The sequence below is a fragment of the Vigna radiata genome, chromosome 5 (assembly GCF_000741045.1).
Source record: "Vigna radiata var. radiata cultivar VC1973A chromosome 5, Vradiata_ver6, whole genome shotgun sequence".
NCBI classification, from domain to species: domain Eukaryota; kingdom Viridiplantae; phylum Streptophyta; class Magnoliopsida; order Fabales; family Fabaceae; genus Vigna; species Vigna radiata.
This window is the reverse complement of record NC_028355.1, coordinates 18,786,152-18,807,053: the sequence shown is the minus strand read 5'-3', so window position 1 is coordinate 18,807,053 and position 20,902 is coordinate 18,786,152. Positions and strand designations below refer to the sequence as shown.

Genomic DNA, 20,902 nt, shown 5'->3' with positions numbered 1-20,902 from the left:
AATGAAGTGAATGATTGTTGGACATAATTTCATGACTCGGGGAGAGATTACATGGTTGTGTCTGTTGCTGTAATTGTTTGAATGTGTGGAGTTTTGGACTGGTGGTCTATTCCAACACTCTAATGATCATCAATTCTCGAGTAGAGAGGGGTGAGTCATGTGGTGGGAATAGCGAAAGGTTCTTGTTTATAGGCTTTGGTCATGACCCTAGGCAACTGAAATGGACTAACCTTGTATGGTAGTTTGGTTTCAGCCAGCTATATTACCATTACAATGCACAAACTAACAATCACACTACATTTGGATGAGTCAAGTCTAAAGTTGTGATATGATTTAGGATGTATGATATATTATGTGTGTAATATAATGTATGATTGAATTTTTATTATATTTAGGGTTAAATATGTTTTTACTCCCTATACTTTTGGGCGATTTTGGTTTTAGTCAATTTTCAAACTATGGTACAATTTAGTCCTTCAACTTTAGAAAACTCTGGTTTTAGTTTTTTTTACCAACTTTTTTTAACTTTATTTGTTGTTTCAAGCATGTTTCTTAGTTAACATTGAAGTAAAAATGTGTCAAACAGTGTAAACAATCCAAATGCTACAATGAAACGTGTTTGAAACAACAAATAAAGTTAAAAAAAAACTAAAACCAGAGTTTTCTAAAGTTGAAGGACTAAATTGTACCATAGTTTGAAAATGGACTAAAACTAAAATCGTCCCAAAGTATAGGGACTAAAAACATATTTAACCCTTATATTTATCATGAACTGTTTTATTACCAGTTTACCTTGCTTTTGTGTTGTTTGTCTTTGTGCATGTTTTATCTTTTGCAATGATCACTTAAATGACGTCTTTTCCATCGCTTCAGTGTGAGGTTGAGAGTAAAACAACAATCAAATGTTGTTTTTCAAGTGTAAAATATTCTTTGTTGAGATTAAATAGTTTTTGATAAATCATAATCAATATTCTATTTTGGTAGTTTTATTTTACGAATGTTACAATCAACTTAATTTCTTTTTTATTTTTTTAATTTTAATTCAATTTTGGAGTTAAAAACACTTGAAGATAAACAATAATAATTTAATAGATGATTTAGGCAGAAAAAAGGAAAAATATGAATATGTTGTTTCATTAAAAATAAAATAAAACAGTAAGATACCTACATTAAAACAAAAAATAATTGAAAGATTTGATAGGATAATCTTTTAATTGTAATTTAATTAAAAATACCTAAATTTTTAAAATACTTAAAAGTTATTATGTATTTGTAATATCACATATTATTATATATTACTACAAAATTCACACTTCCAATGTTCAAATTAATTAATAATATGTTTAATATGATTTTGAAATAGTTGCTAATTTATAAAATACTTAATAATTAACAAGTATTTGTAATATTACATATCATTATATATTACTACAAAATTCACACTTCCAATGCTCAAATTAATTAATAATATGTTTAATATGATTTTTAAATAGTTGCTATATATTTAACAAAAAAATAAAATGCACTTCAAATTACTTTTCTATCATTTTATGGAGTGTTATGAATACATATCTTTCTAGTAAAATCTATTTTTATTAGAACAGCTTTATTACAATTTTCTGGTATCCTAAAACCCAATACTGTTTACAGACTGTGTTTCTTTTATGGCGAATTGAAAGCTATTATATCTGAAAATATTTCCCTTCTCCCACCTTTTTTTTTCTACCCTTTGCAATTTCTCCAAAACCACATCGATTTTTCTTCAGCTTCCTCACACTTACTTCTCCTTCTTTCTAATTCACCCTTTTTAGAAAAACCATACCCCTGATTCCTTCCAGAAAACCCTAGTTAGCTTCCATGGCGTCCAAGAAGAAGCACTCAGAGGGAATCGCGTTGTTGTCCATGTACAACGACGAGGAAGACGATGAAATGGAGGTCGACGACGAAGAAGAAGATGCAAGAATAGGTATGGAAGAAGATGCCGCGGCAGATGCGAGATTTGCAGCGGAGGAAGATTCTGCCAATAGAACAGCGGTCCTTGATTCAGGTAAGGAGGCCGCTGATGAGGGGGCTTCAACGCCGCAGAATAACAATTTTGTTTCTCCACCGCCGGAGGAACCTAGAATTAGTCGGAAAGGGGCGCTTACGATAGTTGATTATGGGCATGACGAAGTTGCGATGTCACCTGAGCCTGAGGTACCTCTCTGTCAATTATTTGAACAGTGTTCACTCTCCTAAACTAGATAGTTTGGATTGTAAATGTGGTTGTTTGCTGGTTCTGATTGCAGGAGGGGGAGATATATGGTAGCGGTCGAGTCATGTTTGGGGACCAGCTTCATATCACCAATGGTGAATTTAATTTTTGTTCGACATTGAGTTATTATATTAGCTAACTGATTAGCAAGGTTCAATTTGCTTGATCATCCTATTTTTTAGCTTCCCAAACATGATTCTGCTGATAATAAATGTTAAAAAGGGATTAATTAAGTAGTCTTTTTTGATGTCCTGCAATATTGCCTTGCCTTGTAGTTTTGTCATGCTGCTTATTCCAAATGAAATTTTGGACTAATACAAATTCATTAGTAGATTTTTCTTTTCAAAAGAGCTGAGGATTAGCACCATGTTAAAGTTGTTATTTGTGACTATTTGATGTTAGGGTCAAATCTGGAAACAGCCTCTCAAAAAGAAGTACAATGGCCATCACATTATTCTCATTTCTCCTCGTTTATTCTTTCCCTATTCACATTATTCTCATTATTGTTACCATTATATGCATTAAGGGTTTTAGACCGAGCATTGTTTTCTCTCCTTCTGTAATGACCATCACATGTTCTTCAATTGCCATATCCACCACTGTTTCTTCCTCTTTCCATTTTGTTCATGCCACCACCACATGAGACGAAGAAAGCAACCAAGAAAAGGATGATTGATTGGTGGCAGAAGAAAAGGTTGAAGAAGAAGAACATGAAATTAAGAATGTCTATAGAAGGAAAATTAAGATGAAAGCAGGAATGAAAGAATGAATGAAAATGTGCAAACTGGTCTTATCTAGGTGTAGGACTTTCAACTCATTCTCCTCATGTAGAGGTATATACATCATGCACATAGGACTAGACATTAATAGGTGGTTGGATAGCAATGAAAAAATATGTCTAACAAACTATAAATCTCGCTAGAATAAGATCTAACAATGACTCTGATACCATGATTAATATAGTAAAAACTATGTATGGGACAATCTCTCTTATGTTGAATATATACATAGATATTCTATTTATAATAGAAAAAAATATCAGTTAAGTTCAAAATGCAAATAAAGAATAATAACAAACTAACTAAAGATAAAAGATAAAAATAATATAAAGATAATATATCTAACACTCCTCTTTAAACTGGTGTATACAAATCGTATATACCAAGTTTGTTACTGATATAATCAATAAAGATTTAGTGAAAATATTTGCTTTTGCACTCGAGTCATACCAAATTATTAATGATTTACATAGACGACATAGAAAAAGAAATACCATTGAAGAAGACTCCCTTTGAGCAACATATCTAAGAGATTGTTCCATATAAATCTCTTGGTTATTAGTGACTCTAACTATTTCAGAATAGTGGCTATCCTACTATCCTGCTGTAACATTTTGGAGGCTGGCGGCTTTGTGCAGATACCTGAGATTAAAAACAGTGGTTGGTTCATACATATTTGTAATATTTTTTCCTCCTTGACACTTATGGATCAGGATTGAGTTATATAACAATTTTTTCTTGGTTTGAAATATTCCGTATACCTTGGTCCTTCCTTACTTGATTGTTTTTGTGAATGAGGTTGATAAAAGAGAATGCTTTGATTATTATGTTTCACTGTTTGTTTTTCTTTCAAAGGGCCGTGTAAATACATTGAGAATAATAGCATGCTTATATTCAATTTTCTGAAGATGCTATTACCTTCTTTTATTCAATTACAATACTATTGCTGTAGATGCATTTCTTTTGCATCCTAGTACCTAATGGATCATGTTATTGCAGGGGATTTACTGGAGAGAACGCCATTAGGAACAGTCCAAGCTTCGACACCTAGCAATCATGCTAACACTCCTCAGTTATCTGAACCATTGAAATCTGATACCTTGAACAATGATGATGTCATCAAATCTGATGATGCAGAATTGGGTGAAAGAGATCAAGATGATCAAAGATATGTAGATCCATTGGATAAATTTCTTCCTCCCCCACCCAAAACTAAATGGTCAGAGGACCTACAAGTAAGTTCTGTTAAAATGGTTTAATTATTATCAGATTGTTGAATCACTTTGATGTGTGATAAAGTAGAATGTCTTGCTTACCGCTTTTACTTTGGTCCTATCCTCTGTTCTTTGTGGTGGCATCACAATTAGTAGAGTCACAAGAATAATAAGATTCTTATCCAATTTTATACAGTTTCTAAAGCCATGGATTTAGATTGCATTTATTAATACGGTGAATTGCACTCAGAATCACTTTAACTGCTTGTAAGAATAGTGAGTTTAGGGTTAATTGTATGATTTATTCAAGTCAGTTCACACACTAAAAATGTTCTCTTGCATATATGGATTAAGTAAGCCAACCTGGCTCACACGGCTGAGTTACAGATGGGTTAATTCAATCTGATTCACTTTTTGTTGAACCAAAAAATTTTCAACCATGTTCAACCCACTACAGTTGGTAGATTAGGTGTTGACTCACTAAGTTTCAAAAACATAAAAATTATCTACAGTTTAAACAATTTTGAATTGGATATGATAATTTCTAACATTTATTAGCTGATAAAAACCTAATCGAAAAGTCAAATACATAAATAGGTAGCAAATAGAATTCTTAAAATAATTTAGCATCCAAATCCTCCAAATAATGTTTATCCAAATTAAAAGTCTTGAAAACCAAAATGTCAACCTAAGTAATTGAAATTAGTGAACAACCAAAAGTAAGAATCTAATCATCTAAACACCAAAGTGTCAAGGTGTGCTTTGTTGTTTTTATCCATGGACAACATTAGAATCATGAATTGTGAAATATAGAACAATTTCTTATTTTTGAACATTGTCATTGTTAGAATCATTACATGTAGGTATCATCATTTAGGCTAGTCTGTAGAATAATTAATGAGTTGTACCTAGTTTAGTACCTAGTTCTGTACCTAGTATTCTAGTGCAGACTCTTGGTGTTCCATGTACTCTTGTGATTTTCATTATAAATAGATTATAATTAGAGGGATCATCAAGCCCTCAAGAATATTTCTTATCAGTCTTAAATCTCAAGTGTCACTGTCTTCATCTACGACGAAAACAAAAATATTAGCAAATAATATATTTAGAAATGCGAAGAAAGCATTGAAAAGTAATATATATATAGATTACCAATATTTTCAAAGCAATGTAACCAATTTTGGATTAAAATTAGTGCTCAAACATTGTAAGAAAGAAGAGTAGAGTGATACTTGTTAACCTCGTGAGCACCATGCTGAATGGCAGACTCAATAGCAACAATTGTTTTTGAAATGCTCAACACCTTACACATCAATCTACAAAGATTTGGATAACATTCTTAACTGTCCTTTCTATAGCTCAAAACATCTAACTTTAAAAAATATTTTTGCTGAAGTGGTGTTTCAATCAAATAAAGATCCAACTTAGACTTGCAAGTAAAGTTAATATTTTCGCCCAGATAATTGATATATTCCTATGACAGTAATAAAAACTGAATAAATTGATTAATTAGGATTAAACAATAATAATAACAACATATAGTAAGGAAAAATTCAAATTTTCAACCGAATCCGGTTCAAATATGTGATAAGATAGGTTGTTTCAATCAAATAAAGATCCAACTTAGACTTGCGAGTAAAATTAATATTTTTGCCCAGATAATTGATATATTCCTATGACAGTAATAAAAACTTAATAAATTGATTAATTAGGATTAAACAATAATAATAACATATAGTCAGGAAAAATTCAATTTTTCAACCGAACCCGGTTCAAATATGTGATAAGATAGGTTGGCTCGCAAGTCCAACCAATTAACACCCGTACTTGCATGGTACCTTTTTCTTTGCAAGCAGATTTTTGGAATTGAATAGTTAGTAAATTTTTTTTTGTGATTGAATGGAAGGTGATGATCTTTTACTGATGTTAGAAAATTGGAATTGAACTAAACTCAGGTGTGAAGACAGAATTGCAGTGCTGAATCTGGATCCGAGAGTGTAGTAGTTTAGATTTCATTAGATAAATCTTGTTGAAATTTTTCATTAAACTATTTCTCTCCACTTTCCGAAACAGAGCATTAAGGACTTGGTTTAGAATTTCATATATTGCATTTTTAAATTAAGATAAATTTGTGGGCTTTATAAGAAAGGAAACCATCTTGTTTGAAATAAAATGAGTTTCCTCTTGCCTTAATATGGGTTCCTCTTCTACTGTTGAGAATGTGAATATCTGGGCTGCCTACTAGGGTCATAAATGAATCGAGCTATTTGTGAGTTTTCAGATCTCTACTTATTAAATGCTTGCTCAAGCTTGTTTGTTCAGTTATGCAAATAAGCTCAACCTTATAATTAGGCTCAATAAGGAGCCAAACTTAATTTTTGTAGGTTTGACATGAACGGCTTTTGAATAGCTCACATACATTTAGACAGTTGCAACTTATCTATTAAAAAAATTCTTAAAAATTATAATTTTGTTTTTTAACATCTTGTTTGTACGTATTCCAATTTCCTAAATTCAATTTTCAGGAATTATACTTTAAGTAGATGGTTGTGAATTTACTTTTAAATTTTCATCATTAAAGATTTCATCTTCAATCTAAATTCATCTTTACAAATATAAATTTATTAATGATTTTATTTTACTTTTCAGGATGAAGGTATCTATTCAATAATTATTAATAATTGAATTATATTTAAAAAGAAATTCAATAAAGAAAAAAATCAACCTATTAACAAGCTAATGATCCAAGCCCAGTCTTTGAAAATTTAACCAAGCTAAGCTCAAGTTTTAAATTTGTCTCGTTTATTTCAGGGACTTTTTTTCTTTGGAAGTTAAACCCGATCTCAAGTGCTTGGTTTAATTGGTTAATGTGCAAATTACCCTCCTATTCGTATTTTGGGGGAAGTATGACATACAACTCAAGACATTCAAATTTTATGCATTACAATGTCAAAGAAATATTTGTATTAAATGTTCTATCAAAGTCCTATTTTTCTGGTTCAACAAAAGTGGGAGAAAAGAAGAAAATTTTCCTATCCCAACTTTGTATAGCTTTTGGACATTGCATTCATTAATCAAGCTACATTGTATTTCTGGGTAGTGGATAGGATCTAGCGGTCTAGGATGTTTCCATTTTCTAGCTTTCTCTTGATGGTTTAGTAGCTTTCGGACATTGAACTCCCATTACATCATTGACTCTTACTTTTATTTTATGACAGAGAAAAATAAATAAATTCCTGGAGTACAAGAAGGCTGGAAAAAGTTTTAATGCAGAAGTTCGTAACAGGAAGGACTATCGAAACCCTGACTTCTTACTGCATGCAGTGAGGTACCAGGATATTGATCAAATTGGGTCTTGCTTCAGTAAAGATGTATTTGACCCTCATGGATATGATTCAAGTGACTTCTATGATGAAATAGGTATATAACTGCAGCTTCTCTGATTCAAGTGTACTTTGCTCTTTTATTATCCATTCTGCCAGTGTCTCTGTATAGTTTAGATTTATCTACATTTTTTTTCTCTGAGAAGCAGGTGATTGTCGGCTTTTTATTTCTGTAAACTGATGGTCAATTTCAAGTAAATTGCAGACCTCCCACGTATTTTTTGATTTCAATGTTAAATATTTTTTTGGTTAAATTAACTGAAGAATGTGTTGTGTTGTATATATTTTTTGGATTTCAATTTTAGAATTTTCTTTAATTTTTCAACCGTAGAAAGTGTTTTCTCTGTTTCGTGGATACGTTAATGTCCAGGCTGACTTTCAGGAGTAACTTATTAAAGCTTGTTTTGGTTGGAGTAATCACGTCATTCTTGGTGGTGAAGTATATTTGACCAAACCAAGTATTGTGAATAACTGTTAAGAGAAATCGTGATTTCTTTTGTTAGCTACTTTAAAGATGCCTCTGATTTTTGGGTTTTTTCCTGCACCCTTTTGTAGTCAAATTTTTGTTGGTCTTTACCAAGTGAACAAAATACTTGTTTAATTTGAGCTACTATTTTTGGTATGTTAAGGTTTTGTATCATTCATGGCATGCATTTGTAATTAGTTGTAATACTTGTTATGCTACAGATTACTTTATTCATTGATGCTGTAGCTGTTATTGCGTTTTTCCATTGACTACTCCTTTTTGCTCATGTCATGTCTCTTAACTATAACAAAGCAGAAGCTGATATGAGGCGTGAAAGTGAGAGGAAAGAGCAAGAGAAAAAGAAAGCACAGAAAGTTGAATTTATTGCAGGGGGCACGCAGCCAGGAATTGTAGCTAGCGCTCCTAGGATTGGCATACCTGTTGCAGGTTCAGAAACCTCTCAATCTATTTATGCAGTGTTGTGAAGTTCTTCCTTAGAAGATTTTCACATCTGTATTCTTACAGTCTTTTTTTATTGACTTTTTTTTTGCCATAGGTGCTTCTGCTGTGACTGCAAGTGGTTTGCCTTTGGTGCCTCCTACAGCTGATTCTCGAGATGGTAGACAAAATAAAAAATCAAAATGGGATAAGGTATTTTTTCTAAAACACGCAATACTTCGGAGATATTCTCCTTTGTGCTTATGAAATTTCTTTGACAGGTGGATGGTGATAGAAAAAATCCTCTGCCCTCTTCGGGGCAGGATTCTGTATCTACTATTGGGGCTCATGCAGCACTTTTATCTGCTGCTAATGCTGGTGGTGGATACATGCAATTTGCGTAAGTTGTTTAACTAACAACCTCGAACTTTCATATGCATTGTAGTTCTATCTTGATTCTGGTTATGCTTTCAATTTCTAAGGTTTAATTTTTGGTTTGAGACGTTTTTTTGTGCAGACACTTTTGTGGTGTTATTGTTTTGTTTGATGCAATAAATGATATTTTGTTGATCAGGCAACAAAAACGGCGGGAGGCAGAGGAGAAAAGATCTAGTGAAAGGAGGTTGGAAAGAAGATCGTGAGCCATTCATTGTGGCCTGTTGTAGCGAACATCACATATAAGTAAGCCGTTGCTGAGATTTTTCTGAAACATTTTTGTATTTTAATTAACTTTGGCAATGATAGTTGGCACCTACTGTATATTCTCAAACTTTAAAAGAAAGTTCTCACTCTAACTGAGCATTTAGCTGGAATTATTCTTCCAATTCCAGTACTTATCCCATTATCTCGTTGATTGATGGATTGGTGGTTCGTTATTAATGTCTAATTATTTGGTTAGTGCTTACATATTTTATTAGTCTATTAACTTGGTTAGTCATTATTCCCTGCACTACCTTATAGTAGCAGTGTGGATTCTTGTGTGAATATCCAGTATTGGACCTGCATATCTTATACCTGAGGAAATTTACTACCCAGATTTACTTTCTCTAATACTTTTTTTTTTTCTGGAAAAAGAGAATGAAAGTTATATTATATATATATATATATATATATATATATATATAGTTTTCTTTTTTGTATACCCAAGCTGCATAAAGGGCGTTTAATACGTTCTCATAACGTGTTAATTAATAGTTTGTTTTAATTTTCATTCCAACATCCTTCTAGTTTGGATTATTAAAGGCTTATTACAGACATTTTAAATATTTGACAATATATAGCGCTTGTGCTAGGACTCGATGTTATAAGAAAGATTTTTTAAAGAGGATCAGGTATTCACAATTTTAAGATTTTTAATAGATTTCAACTAAATATGTTTGAATTAATATATGTAGTGCTGTTAATATATTTTGTTGTGCTTAGAAAAATGTAATTAATGTCATCGGGTCTTGTTCAATTGAATAAAAAAATATTGACAATAGTTGTTGGATAGAATCAGTGGTTACAGTAATTAAGCAGGAATTTATGGCAAAAATTAGGAAAAGGCATTTTTACAAAAAACGAGGTTTAGCATAGGAAGACAAAAGGGAATGGTCCCAGTTAGGTATGTAGCAGGATACAATCCAGTCGGTCAGTTCAAAAAGCAGTCTGTTTCTGCTTTCCAGCTATTTCTTTTCTTTAATAGTCTGCTTCTTTGTTTTATTAATTTAATAAATATCATAGTTTATATGCAGATAATCTAAAATAATTTTATATTGTAATCTAATTATAAACTGTTAGATATAATTTTTACAATCATATTACAAAGTTTAATTGGTTGACTTGACAGTAATTTTTTCAAGGGAAATACCGACTTCAATAATTATTAATATAGTTTTATTTTATTTAGAAAACAAAAATATCTATAAGTGTTATATAACAATAATTTATCTGAAATAATAAAATAATAAAATAAAAAAATAATTTTAACTTATGTAATGTAGTTAAATAAAATGATATTAAAAATATGAATATTATAACACTGTTTTGGTTTAAAGGGAATACAGTACAATAAGACAAATTAAATTTAGAACTATATACAATAATATTTATAATGAAATGACTAATTCAGTATCGTATTAAATAATATAAAATCATTAAATGATTTTATTTTAACAAATTATTTAATAATATAAAATTTTCTCTACATCACAGGTGATCATTATTCAACTTTTTTTTTTCTTTTTGTCTTTTTAATTTATTTTACTGATGGAGGTGATTATGATTATCTCAATGGTAATGGTATGTTTGTGAAAATATTTCTACAGCGTCTTTTTTATTAAAGTCCAAAATGTTATGATTTTGTTATGTGCTTAAAAATATAATGGAAAGTTAAATTGAGGGATGAATAAAAAAGTTGATTATAAAATTTCACCGAACAGTATAAATAACGGAGAAACACTAAATTTGATGACATAAAATTATTTTATTATTTAATTATGTTTTTACTTATTTATTCATAAAAAAAATATTATAAACAATAACTTTTTAACACTTATGAGTGTTTTTGTGTTTTAAATAAAATAAAACTTCATTAATAATTATTAAAGCTAAAATTTGTTTAATGTTACGGTTAATCATAAATTTTTGTAAAATTTAATCTTTATGAATATTTTTGTCCTCTAAATAAAGTAAATTTGTATTAATGATTATTAGTTAAAATTTATTTAATGTTATAATTAACTATAATTTTTTTATCAAATTTAATCCTTATTAATTATTTTTAAAAAGTATTGAGCAAGATGTTATTTTAAAAAAGGTGGCATAAATTCTTTAATAAACATTTAATGCTTAATGCCTGGATTCACTGATGTGCTGGAGAGAATGGATCTCTTCACTCCTACAAAGAGTCAGAATAATAATTTAGATATATTACTGCTTTATAAATAAAAATGAAATCAATCCTTTTTACTTTTATTTCATACGGTTTTCCTAATTAAAAAAAGTAGTAATAAATGAATAATAATACTATGACATATTTTTACATTCATTTGACATAGAATACAAAGATAAAATGGTTCAAAAAATACAAATTTTATAGTTTAAGAAAAAAAGAATAAAATGTAAGTAATAATAGTATTAAATGAATATAAAAAATTTAGGTGTATCAAATAGTCATTTCTCTTAATAGATTTATAACGCAAAGTGATAAATAGTTACTCGATCATATTTGTAATGATATTCAAGTAATTAAAGAGAAATAATTCATTCACGAGAACATATTCTCTATATTTTCTTTAGATTATAGAATGAAGAAGTAGAAAAGAGTACAAGAGAAAGAAAAGTGAAATTTTGTCATTGTTTGGATTAGAAAAAAAAAATAGTGAAAAATTTAATACTAATGTAACAAGAAAAAATATATTATATATTAACTTAATAATTCTGATGGCATGATATTCACATGTAATTATTTTAATTAAAATTTGATCATATGAATTAATCTTTTATGATTATTCGTTCCTTGAGTCAATACTCGGTCTATATATATATATATATATATATATATATATATATATATATATATATATATATATATATATATATATATATATATATAGTTTTATATTTAATCGAAAATTTAATTGGCAAGAATTTAAGATTATTATGTGAAAAGTGTTTGATATATTTTTATTTTTATTTTAAAATGCTAAAACTAAGTAAAATTTAAGTTCTTTATAATTTGTTATTTTTAATTAAATTTTTATTAAAAAAGTTATTCAGTTAAAGACTCAGTTTATATATATATATATATATATATATATATATATATATATATATATATATATATATATATAAATTTAAGTTCCTATTATTTGATTTTGTTTTAATCGTTATTTTGTATTGTCATTCTTAATGAAAATAAAAAATGAACAATTACGTTTTAAATTTTTTATAATTTTTGGTATTTTTAACTAAATACCTATTTAAATTTTCGTTATATTTAATGTCTAAAACTTCTGCATATTTTAATTGAGTTTCAGCCATTATGTGACATGGCCCTTTGATCTTACCATCTCAAGCAATGACTCGTGATATTGAACAGTAGGAAAAAAATGAAACACTCTTGCCTTAATTATATTACTTCACTTAAAAACAAAATAAAATCACTAAGACTCTTCATAAAATATAAAGTTTTTTAATAGAAATTTAATTAAAAACACTTAAATTTATGTTAATTAATTTTTTTTATTTTATTTTTTATACAAAAACAAGTAAGTAAATACCAATGCAAAATAATAATTATACTACGGTGGTTAATGACAAATAAAAATGCTCAATTAAAAAAAACAAATTTTTTAAGTTATAATAATAAAAATTTAAATAAACAGTTAATTAAAATAGCTAAATTTATTAAACTTTAATTAAGCTAAATATTTATATCATTTACACAAGTTAGCATTAGATAATCTGATGTGGGACAATATGGAACATGCTAAGATTTTCTTGCTGTGCTTTTGTGGGGGAACTCAAAGTCAAAAAACCATCTTTTACTTTTACCCTATTGATCTGTCATTGTAAGACCAAACACAACAGAATAATATTAGATGGTGAATGCAACATCTAATGTTGTTCATCTTCAATCTCTAATCACATTTTCTGACAACCTTATGCTTCCTTTCAATTTGCCTATCAAGTTTAAACCAAAATCATGATTTCCTTGCTTTTCTTTCCATTGTATGAGAAAAAGAGAAAGTAACATAAAAAGGAAAAGAGAAAGAAAGAAGTTGCAAGTACTCCTATGTATATAGTTTTCTTTCTCATTCCACCAAGGCTCCTCTTTTTATGACTAACTAATCATTTTGCTTCTTAATTCCATATGTTTAAGAATTCTGCCCTAAGACGTAACTTTCTACCATTATTTTTTCTTCTTTTCTTCACTTTTTTTCTCATAAAGATAACTTACTACACCTTTTTCAGACCCCTTTCATCATGTGGGATGGGAATGCATTGTGTAATGTCTCTCACTCCATTCTTTAAATCACTTCCATTGAAGGAAAAATAACACTTTGAATATTCTATAAAAGAAGTTTTATTAAAAGATTTTTTTTTTCCTTCACCTATCATTGGTGTCTAATGATATAAGGTGATATTTATTGACTTTTTTTTTTAGCAATTGATCTTTCTCTTTCTCCTCCAAAATAGTACTAAGGTTATCTTTTAATAGATTTTTTTTTTACCGATTTCCTTTGTGTTGTTTACATGGATAATATGATTCATTACTTACATTTTCTTTCAAAAATTCCTCTAATTTCTTTCTAAATGAAAAAACGAATTTTGATTAGTTTTTGTGTTAACCTCTTCTTAATTATAAATCAAAGATAAATAATCTTTGATTAAATCTTTAAAATTTTAGTTTTTATTTATTCTGAAATCAATAAAATGTATTGAATTTATAAGATAAATCAATTTTAATTAGATAACCTATATTTTTATATTTACTGTTTAATTTAAGTTGAACTAAATTTACTTTATCAATTAGACTAAATTTGACATGGAATAATAGATTTGACATAAGATTAACCATATTCAACTTGATATATTCTTTATCCAATATATTGATAAAGCACTTACATAACTTAACTTGACGATCCAATCTTTCTCAATTCTATTCAAGCCTAATTAAACTTGAACTCAATAATACTCAACTCAAATTTGAGTTTCACCCAACATTGTATTCATGAACTCTATTTGAATTGGACTTAGAGTTTTATTGTAACTTGACTTAGCTAAAGTTTAGGTCTATCTGTCTCGAGATGAGCTTAGACACAATTAACTCAACCTAGATTTGGGTCAACTTGTCTCTACATGAACTTCGATACACTTGACTTAATTCAAGAACAAGTCAACTCAATTCAACCTATGTATGACTATTTTGTCTTCATTTATAACATATTAATTTGCCTTGACCTAGATTGAAATAAACTCAATTCTATATGAATTAGGATTGTCTCAACTTCACTTAACTTTGAATTGTCTCGATTTAACTTGACTAAACTTAAATGCGAGCTAAAAATATCTGGGATAAGATTGAGTTAACTCCATCAAAACTCAAGATAAATCTCTTAAGATGAAGTTATACCACCTAATCTTATTTTAGGTTAAAGAGAATTTAGTGTTGCAATGATAAAACTTTATGATATTTATTATTTCTTTATTTCTTATACATTCTCAATATTAAATTATATATATATATATATATATATATATATATATATATCAAAAGTTTGATATCATTTAATTATTTAAAAATATTTAAAACATTAAATCCTAGGGTTGAAAAAAATAAAATAATTAATAACCTGTTGTAAACTGGATACATCCCCATCTTCCATAAAAGATTGCAAGGCAAAAACTGAAATTGATGAAGACAAATGATATTCTTTGCTAAGGGAGAGCGTGTTCAGCAAATGCCTTTAGCCAATTAGTTAGAATTTTCATTAACATGCATAAAACGTAATAACATGATTTAATAGTAGTTTTAATTTCGTTTAAGAAAGCTTATATAACACTAAAATAAATTTCTTTAATAGTTAAATTGATGTTACGTAAATGTTTAATATGTCAAAATAATAACTTAATATTTTTACAAGGATTTTTTGATACTAAACTCTCTACTAGTAAATAAACAAAATTAATATTACAGTTAATAAACTATAGATAGCTAGTCATATAAAATAACACAATATACAAGATATGGAATCTATGTTTGTAATATGTTTCGATAATTTGAAAAAAAAAAGTTAAAAATATTCCGTATATAAATTTAAACTAAAATATCACAATTTATTACTTTACAAGTTTTTATATTATTTTTTAAGTATTAATTTATAATATATAAATAATACAAATTTTATCTTAATTTCATAAAATTAAATTAGATTTAAAGTTTATTTCTTAATATAATATCAAAATTATTATTAAAACTTTGAACATATTATTCGATCGTGTATACATTTAAACTCGACAAAAAAAAAAATGTAGTGAACGTTTCACAGAGATAAAAACTAATGTAGAATTTAGACTTAAAATTAACATTTTTACTTGCTCTATTTTACAATTACTTTTCTAGCATATAGTTACCTAGGCCTTTGGTGGAAAAATTCCTTTCAATGCTAAGAAAAAATGTTATATATTGATCATAAACATAAAATCTTTTTATTTATAGATTCATCTCCCAATTACTTTTCATTTAATTCAGATTGTATTTTCGATGCTTTTTTTTAATATGTTTCTATGACTCTTTTTTTTTAATATAAAGTTTCAGTTAGAGATAATTCAGGAGAAAATACTTTTGAAATAAAATTCGATAATCTAAAATATAACATTTTTAATGGCAATACTTATTTTTATTATTCGACTTGAATCTCGAATAATACACAGTATTAATACTCCATTGAAATTCATAGTAAAAAAAATAAAAAGCTTGAGTTAATTGCAGCAAAATTTCCTAAAATATTCTTGATTACATTTACATTTTTCTTCAGATATAAGTTCAACAAATTTATAAAAAACCAAAGATATTTTTAATTTAACTCATAATTTCATTTTTTTTACGTTTATCATAACTTAATAAGCTTCATTACGTTGTTCTTTTTTTAAAGCCATGATTTTTATGATTATCAATTACATTCTTTTCTTAAATCTCTAAATATAATAACTAGTGTTTTTTCAAGGAAGAATAATAACCAGGTTATTATACAAAAGTCATTTCTTTTCTAATCTAAAAATAGCTCATAATTGAAAAAAAAACACACAATTATATCTTAAAGTTATAAAATAACTAAAATATAGAAATAATAATAATAATAATAATAATATTATAAGGACAAAGAGAGTATTAGTTAAAATTTATTGAAAAGTAAGAATTATAAATAAATTATACTAAACAGGTTATTATTTTAAATAAACGGGCCAAATTAATTTTTGTGTTCGAAACAACGTTTTGACACAAAATAATTACCAACAATAACAGCATGTTAGAACCCTCACATTTACCCTTCCTTGTTGTACTTAATGTCAATTTTTCACCTTTGCCTTAAATTTTTAATTATTATTCTCAGGATCATCATGCACTTGCAAACTCAGTTCTGCAGAATCTGAGTTCCAAAAGTTAATAAGAACTGAAAGGCAACGGTAACATTTTAATTCAGAATTTTGGAAGTTCCTCAAGAAATGACAAAGATTGAGGTTGTGTTGAACAGAGCAATTTCTCTTCCTCAGTTGTGTTCTGTTCTGTTCTGTTCTCACACCATTTTCTTACCACTGTGTATTTACTCTGTATTCTTCTCACCCACTCTTTTTCTTTCTATATCTAAAATATATATTTCTCTTTCTCTCTCTTGCTCCCATCATTCTATTGGCCCTTCTTTTCACTTTTTCAACTTCATACATTGACTAACTCTCCCTCTCAGTATTCTCACACTGTAGACTAAAGATTCTAGCTTTCTATCTACCTTTCTTTCTCTCATTCTCTCAAGGTTGTCTTTAGTAAGCATTGAGGTCTGGAGGCAAAAATACAGTTGCAAAGGAATCATGGCAACTCCAAAGCCAGAGGAGATAAGCCACCCACCAATGGACCAACTTCAAGGCTTAGAGTACTGCATAGACTCAAACCCTTCATGGGGTATGGTCACCTTTAGTCTAATCCTTCCTCAACTGCATTTTCAGCTTCATTCAAAGATTGAATCTTTTTCTTTTGTGTGTTTCATGAGAGTGATGTACTTGCTTTCTACTGTTAACAGTGGAGTCAATAGTTTTGGGTTTCCAGCATTACATTTTGGCCTTAGGAACTGCCGTCATGATTCCTTCTTTTCTTGTGCCTTTGATGGGTGGAACTGATGTAAGTCATTCCCAACTTCGACACCCTTTTCTTTGTTTCTTCATTTTTTTTCTTAATATTTTTATGTATGGTGAAAAATGCTGCAAATTCCCTACTGAGGAGGATCGGTGGAACTTTTTGTTTTTCCTTTGTATTGTGTTTTTGTTTTATGCATTTTGTTTAGGCATATCGTAATCATATGCTGAAATGAGCTGGTGGGTCCTACAAAGAAGAAAATTGTTGATCCTGAAAGTGAAATATCTTCGCTGTCTTAGTTTTAATTTGCATTGTCCTATACAGAGAATTGATATTGATATTTCAAACATTGATACAATGATTCAGGATGATAAAGTGAGGGTGGTGCAGACCCTGCTTTTTGTTGAAGGAATTAATACACTTCTGCAGACACTCTTTGGAACCCGGTTGCCAACAGTGATAGGAGGGTCTTATGCATTTATGGTCCCCATTATATCGATAATTCACGATTCCTCATTGACAACGATTGAGGACCCACATTTGGTTTGTGCATTTCTCTAATATTTGGTTGCCACATTTCAATTATAAGTCGATTATACTGAAAGTTGTGCACAATACAACTTCAACAATTTTGATGTAAGATTACGTGTAATTCTTCTGAACAAAATATAGGCCAAAAGTTCCATTGAATAGAATGTGAGTTTAAGCACTGGAGTTTATTGTAAGAGATTAAACTCTGATGCCTTTTATTTTTCTGCAGAGGTTTCTTAGCACCATGAGAGCAGTACAAGGGGCAATGATAGTGGCATCAAGCATACAAATTATTTTGGGTTTTAGTCAATTATGGGGCATTTGTTCTAGGTAAACTCTCATAACTGAAATTCTTCCTATTGGGATTATTAGGTTACAATCTTCAAATTACAAACTGGTTTTATTAGGTTGAGTATTCACTTTCTGAGATAACACCTTCACATTCTCTATTCCACGCATGAAATACTTATATTCTTTTTGCATTATTTAACAGATTTTTCAGTCCTCTTGGAATGGTTCCAGTAATTGCATTAGCTGGTTTTGGGTTATTTGACCGAGGCTTCCCTGTGGTATAATAATAACCTATTTGTTAATGATACAATTTGTCTGTGATCTGAGTTAAAAAATATAATCCATCTCTCCTTGGCTCTTGCTCTTTACCATTGTTTTTGGAATTTTTTCAGGTCGGTCACTGCGTTGAAATTGGAATTCCCATGTTGATTCTGTTTGTAGTCTTCTCTCAGGTACTAATCAAATTCACATTGATAGTTCAAGTAAGCTATTTAAAGTAACCTGTGCCAAATATCTTAAGTGAACTTTTCGCACTTTACTCTAAAATGAAGTGATTTTAACAGAAATATTCTTTGGTATTATGACTTCGAATTTGAAATCTTACATGATAACAATGTGGGGAGGGTCACAGAAGGGTATGATTGTGCATGTCTAATGTTTACTGATATTTCTCTGTTGACAATACTACAATTAATAACAATGTTACGACCTTTTCTGTTTACAGTACTTGAAAAATTTTCATACTAGAGAGCTACCTATACTAGAGCGATTTGCCCTACTAATATCGACCACAGTGATATGGGCATATGCACATCTGTTAACAGCTAGTGGAGCATACAAACACCGTCCTGACTTAACCCAACATAATTGCAGAACAGACAGGGCCAACCTCATTTCTTCTGCTCCATGGTTTGTACCAAAAACATCTCTTAAAAGAGTTTAATTTTTAATCATAATTTAGGTGCATGCTACACTTTTGAGCTGTTGCCATTGACTCTTCAACATGTTGCCACAGGATAAAGATCCCATACCCTCTTGAGTGGGGTGCTCCAACATTTGATGCTGGTCATGCTTTTGGGATGATGGCTGCTGTCTTAGTCTCCTTAATTGAGGTCAATGCATAACTATTGAAAGAAGAGTACTAGCAACACAGTCTCTGACATTCTTCTTCTAACACATTCTGTATTATTGGTTAAAAATTATTCACAGGATTTCCTAATTTTCAATAAATTTCAACTGAAAACAAGGTTTTACAAAATGTGTTAATATCATTTTTGTTACTAAAGATGGGTACTAATGGAAATTCAAAATTGTGACAGTCAACTGGGGCATACAAAGCTGCATCAAGACTGGCGAGTGCAACACCACCTCCTGCTCATGTTCTAAGCCGTGGTATTGGTTGGCAGGGAATTGGAATATTGCTGAATGGCCTTTTTGGAACACTCACTGGTTCATCAGTTTCTGTGTAAGTGCCACTCAGTTTTTCATAGTTTTCAATATTATGTGCCACGAATTGATTCTCTTAGGAGACCATCATCCTTGACAGAGAGAATGTGGGGCTACTTGGAAGTACTCGTGTTGGGAGTCGAAGGGTCATTCAAATCTCAGCTGGTTTTATGATATTCTTCTCAATGTTAGGTGAGTGGCAAACTACGTTGTATGTTTATCCTTTCTGCAGCTGTTCAGAAGCTATCACTTACGGTGCACAATTAACGTATTTCTTGTTCAGGAAAATTTGGAGCTTTATTTGCATCAATACCCTTCCCCATTTTTGCAGCACTGTACTGTGTTCTGTTTGGTCTTGTGGGTGAGTATCACCACTTCACCTATGGTTGAGTTTAAACATTTATTTTCTTCCTAGCTCTCCTTTTATGACAATTTTAATTTTTGCAGCTTCTGTGGGGCTATCATTCTTGCAGTTCACTAACATGAACTCAATGAGGAACCTCTTTATTACTGGTGTAGCCCTTTTCTTAGGGTTTTCTGTTCCTGAGTATTTCCGAGAATACAGTTCAAAGGCCCTTCATGGTCCTACTCATACAAGGGCTGGATGGGTGAGTTTATTGTTTCGTCTTAAGAAAATACATGCACCAGGTCCAAATGTATTATCGTTTCTAGAACATATCATACTTATTTTGTGTTTCCATTGGTTTATTTCAGTTCGATGATTTCCTTAATACTATATTCTTCTCATCTCCAACTGTTGCATTGATTGTTGCTGTGTTCTTGGACAACACTCTTGACTACAAGGATAGTGCGAAAGATAGGGGAATGCCATGGTGGGCCAAGTTTAGAACTTTTAATGGAGATGGCAGGAATGAAGAGTTTTATACCCTTCCTTTCAACCTTAACCGGTTTTTCCCTCCTCGGTAGGAATGTTGTATACTATCGAAAAACATCATTTCCAGACAAGGTTTCCATGTGGTTCGTGTTTGAGTATGTATCATATTGCTGATATTTTTATATGGAAAAATTTATCACACACCTCTGCATTAACTGCTTACAATTTCTTCTAAAATATGGTAAAATTCAATCTAATAAAATAAACAAAAGGTAATTGAAAAAAGAAGAAGTGATTCAGTATATCAAATATATTTATGGGTTTAATTATACTATTTTTTACAAGAATGGCAACCGATGAGGTGGGGAGAGTTTCTTTACTCCATGCCATCACTAAAGATTTTCTTTTTCTCATTTCCGTATCCAAATTTTT

At 29.7% G+C, this 20,902-nt stretch overlaps 2 protein-coding genes across 2 annotated transcripts; both read left to right on the top strand.

The window, feature by feature from the left end:
• The first annotated feature begins 1,629 nt into the window (after nucleotides 1–1,629).
• Nucleotides 1,630–9,438, top strand: LOC106759750. The gene is made up of 8 exons (XM_014643081.2): nucleotides 1,630–2,196; nucleotides 2,289–2,349; nucleotides 4,033–4,268; nucleotides 7,466–7,667; nucleotides 8,412–8,543; nucleotides 8,653–8,747; nucleotides 8,816–8,934; nucleotides 9,109–9,438. The coding sequence occupies exons 1-8, from the start codon at nucleotides 1,858–1,860 to the stop codon at nucleotides 9,173–9,175; spliced, it is 1,251 nt and encodes a 416-aa protein (XP_014498567.1). The 5' UTR covers nucleotides 1,630–1,857; the 3' UTR covers nucleotides 9,176–9,438.
• Nucleotides 9,439–16,743: 7,305 nt separating this feature from the next.
• Nucleotides 16,744–20,671, top strand: LOC106761949 (nucleobase-ascorbate transporter 2). Its single transcript, XM_014645581.2, has 13 exons — nucleotides 16,744–17,196; nucleotides 17,315–17,412; nucleotides 17,734–17,910; nucleotides 18,128–18,228; nucleotides 18,392–18,467; nucleotides 18,582–18,641; nucleotides 18,914–19,098; nucleotides 19,205–19,301; nucleotides 19,509–19,654; nucleotides 19,736–19,827; nucleotides 19,919–19,996; nucleotides 20,083–20,243; nucleotides 20,350–20,671. Exons 1-13 carry the CDS (start codon nucleotides 17,106–17,108, stop codon nucleotides 20,560–20,562), a joined length of 1,575 nt encoding a protein of 524 aa, XP_014501067.1. The 5' UTR covers nucleotides 16,744–17,105; the 3' UTR covers nucleotides 20,563–20,671.
• The last annotated feature ends 231 nt before the right edge of the window (nucleotides 20,672–20,902 follow it).

Bases quoted from the DNA above. Each gene is read 5' to 3' on its own strand.
- LOC106759750 (XM_014643081.2), top strand. From the start codon at position 1,858: ATGGCGTCCAAGAAGAAGCACTCAGAGGGAATCGCGTTGTTGTCCATG. The intron at 7,668-8,411 runs GTATATAACTGC...ATAACAAAGCAG, and splicing joins TGACTTCTATGATGAAATAG to AAGCTGATATGAGGCGTGAA. The intron at 8,544-8,652 runs GTTCAGAAACCT...TTTTTGCCATAG, and splicing joins GATTGGCATACCTGTTGCAG to GTGCTTCTGCTGTGACTGCA.
- LOC106761949 (XM_014645581.2), top strand. From the start codon at position 17,106: ATGGCAACTCCAAAGCCAGAGGAGATAAGCCACCCACCAATGGACCAA. The intron at 17,197-17,314 runs GTATGGTCACCT...TACTGTTAACAG, and splicing joins AGACTCAAACCCTTCATGGG to TGGAGTCAATAGTTTTGGGT. The intron at 18,468-18,581 runs GTATAATAATAA...GAATTTTTTCAG, and splicing joins TTGACCGAGGCTTCCCTGTG to GTCGGTCACTGCGTTGAAAT.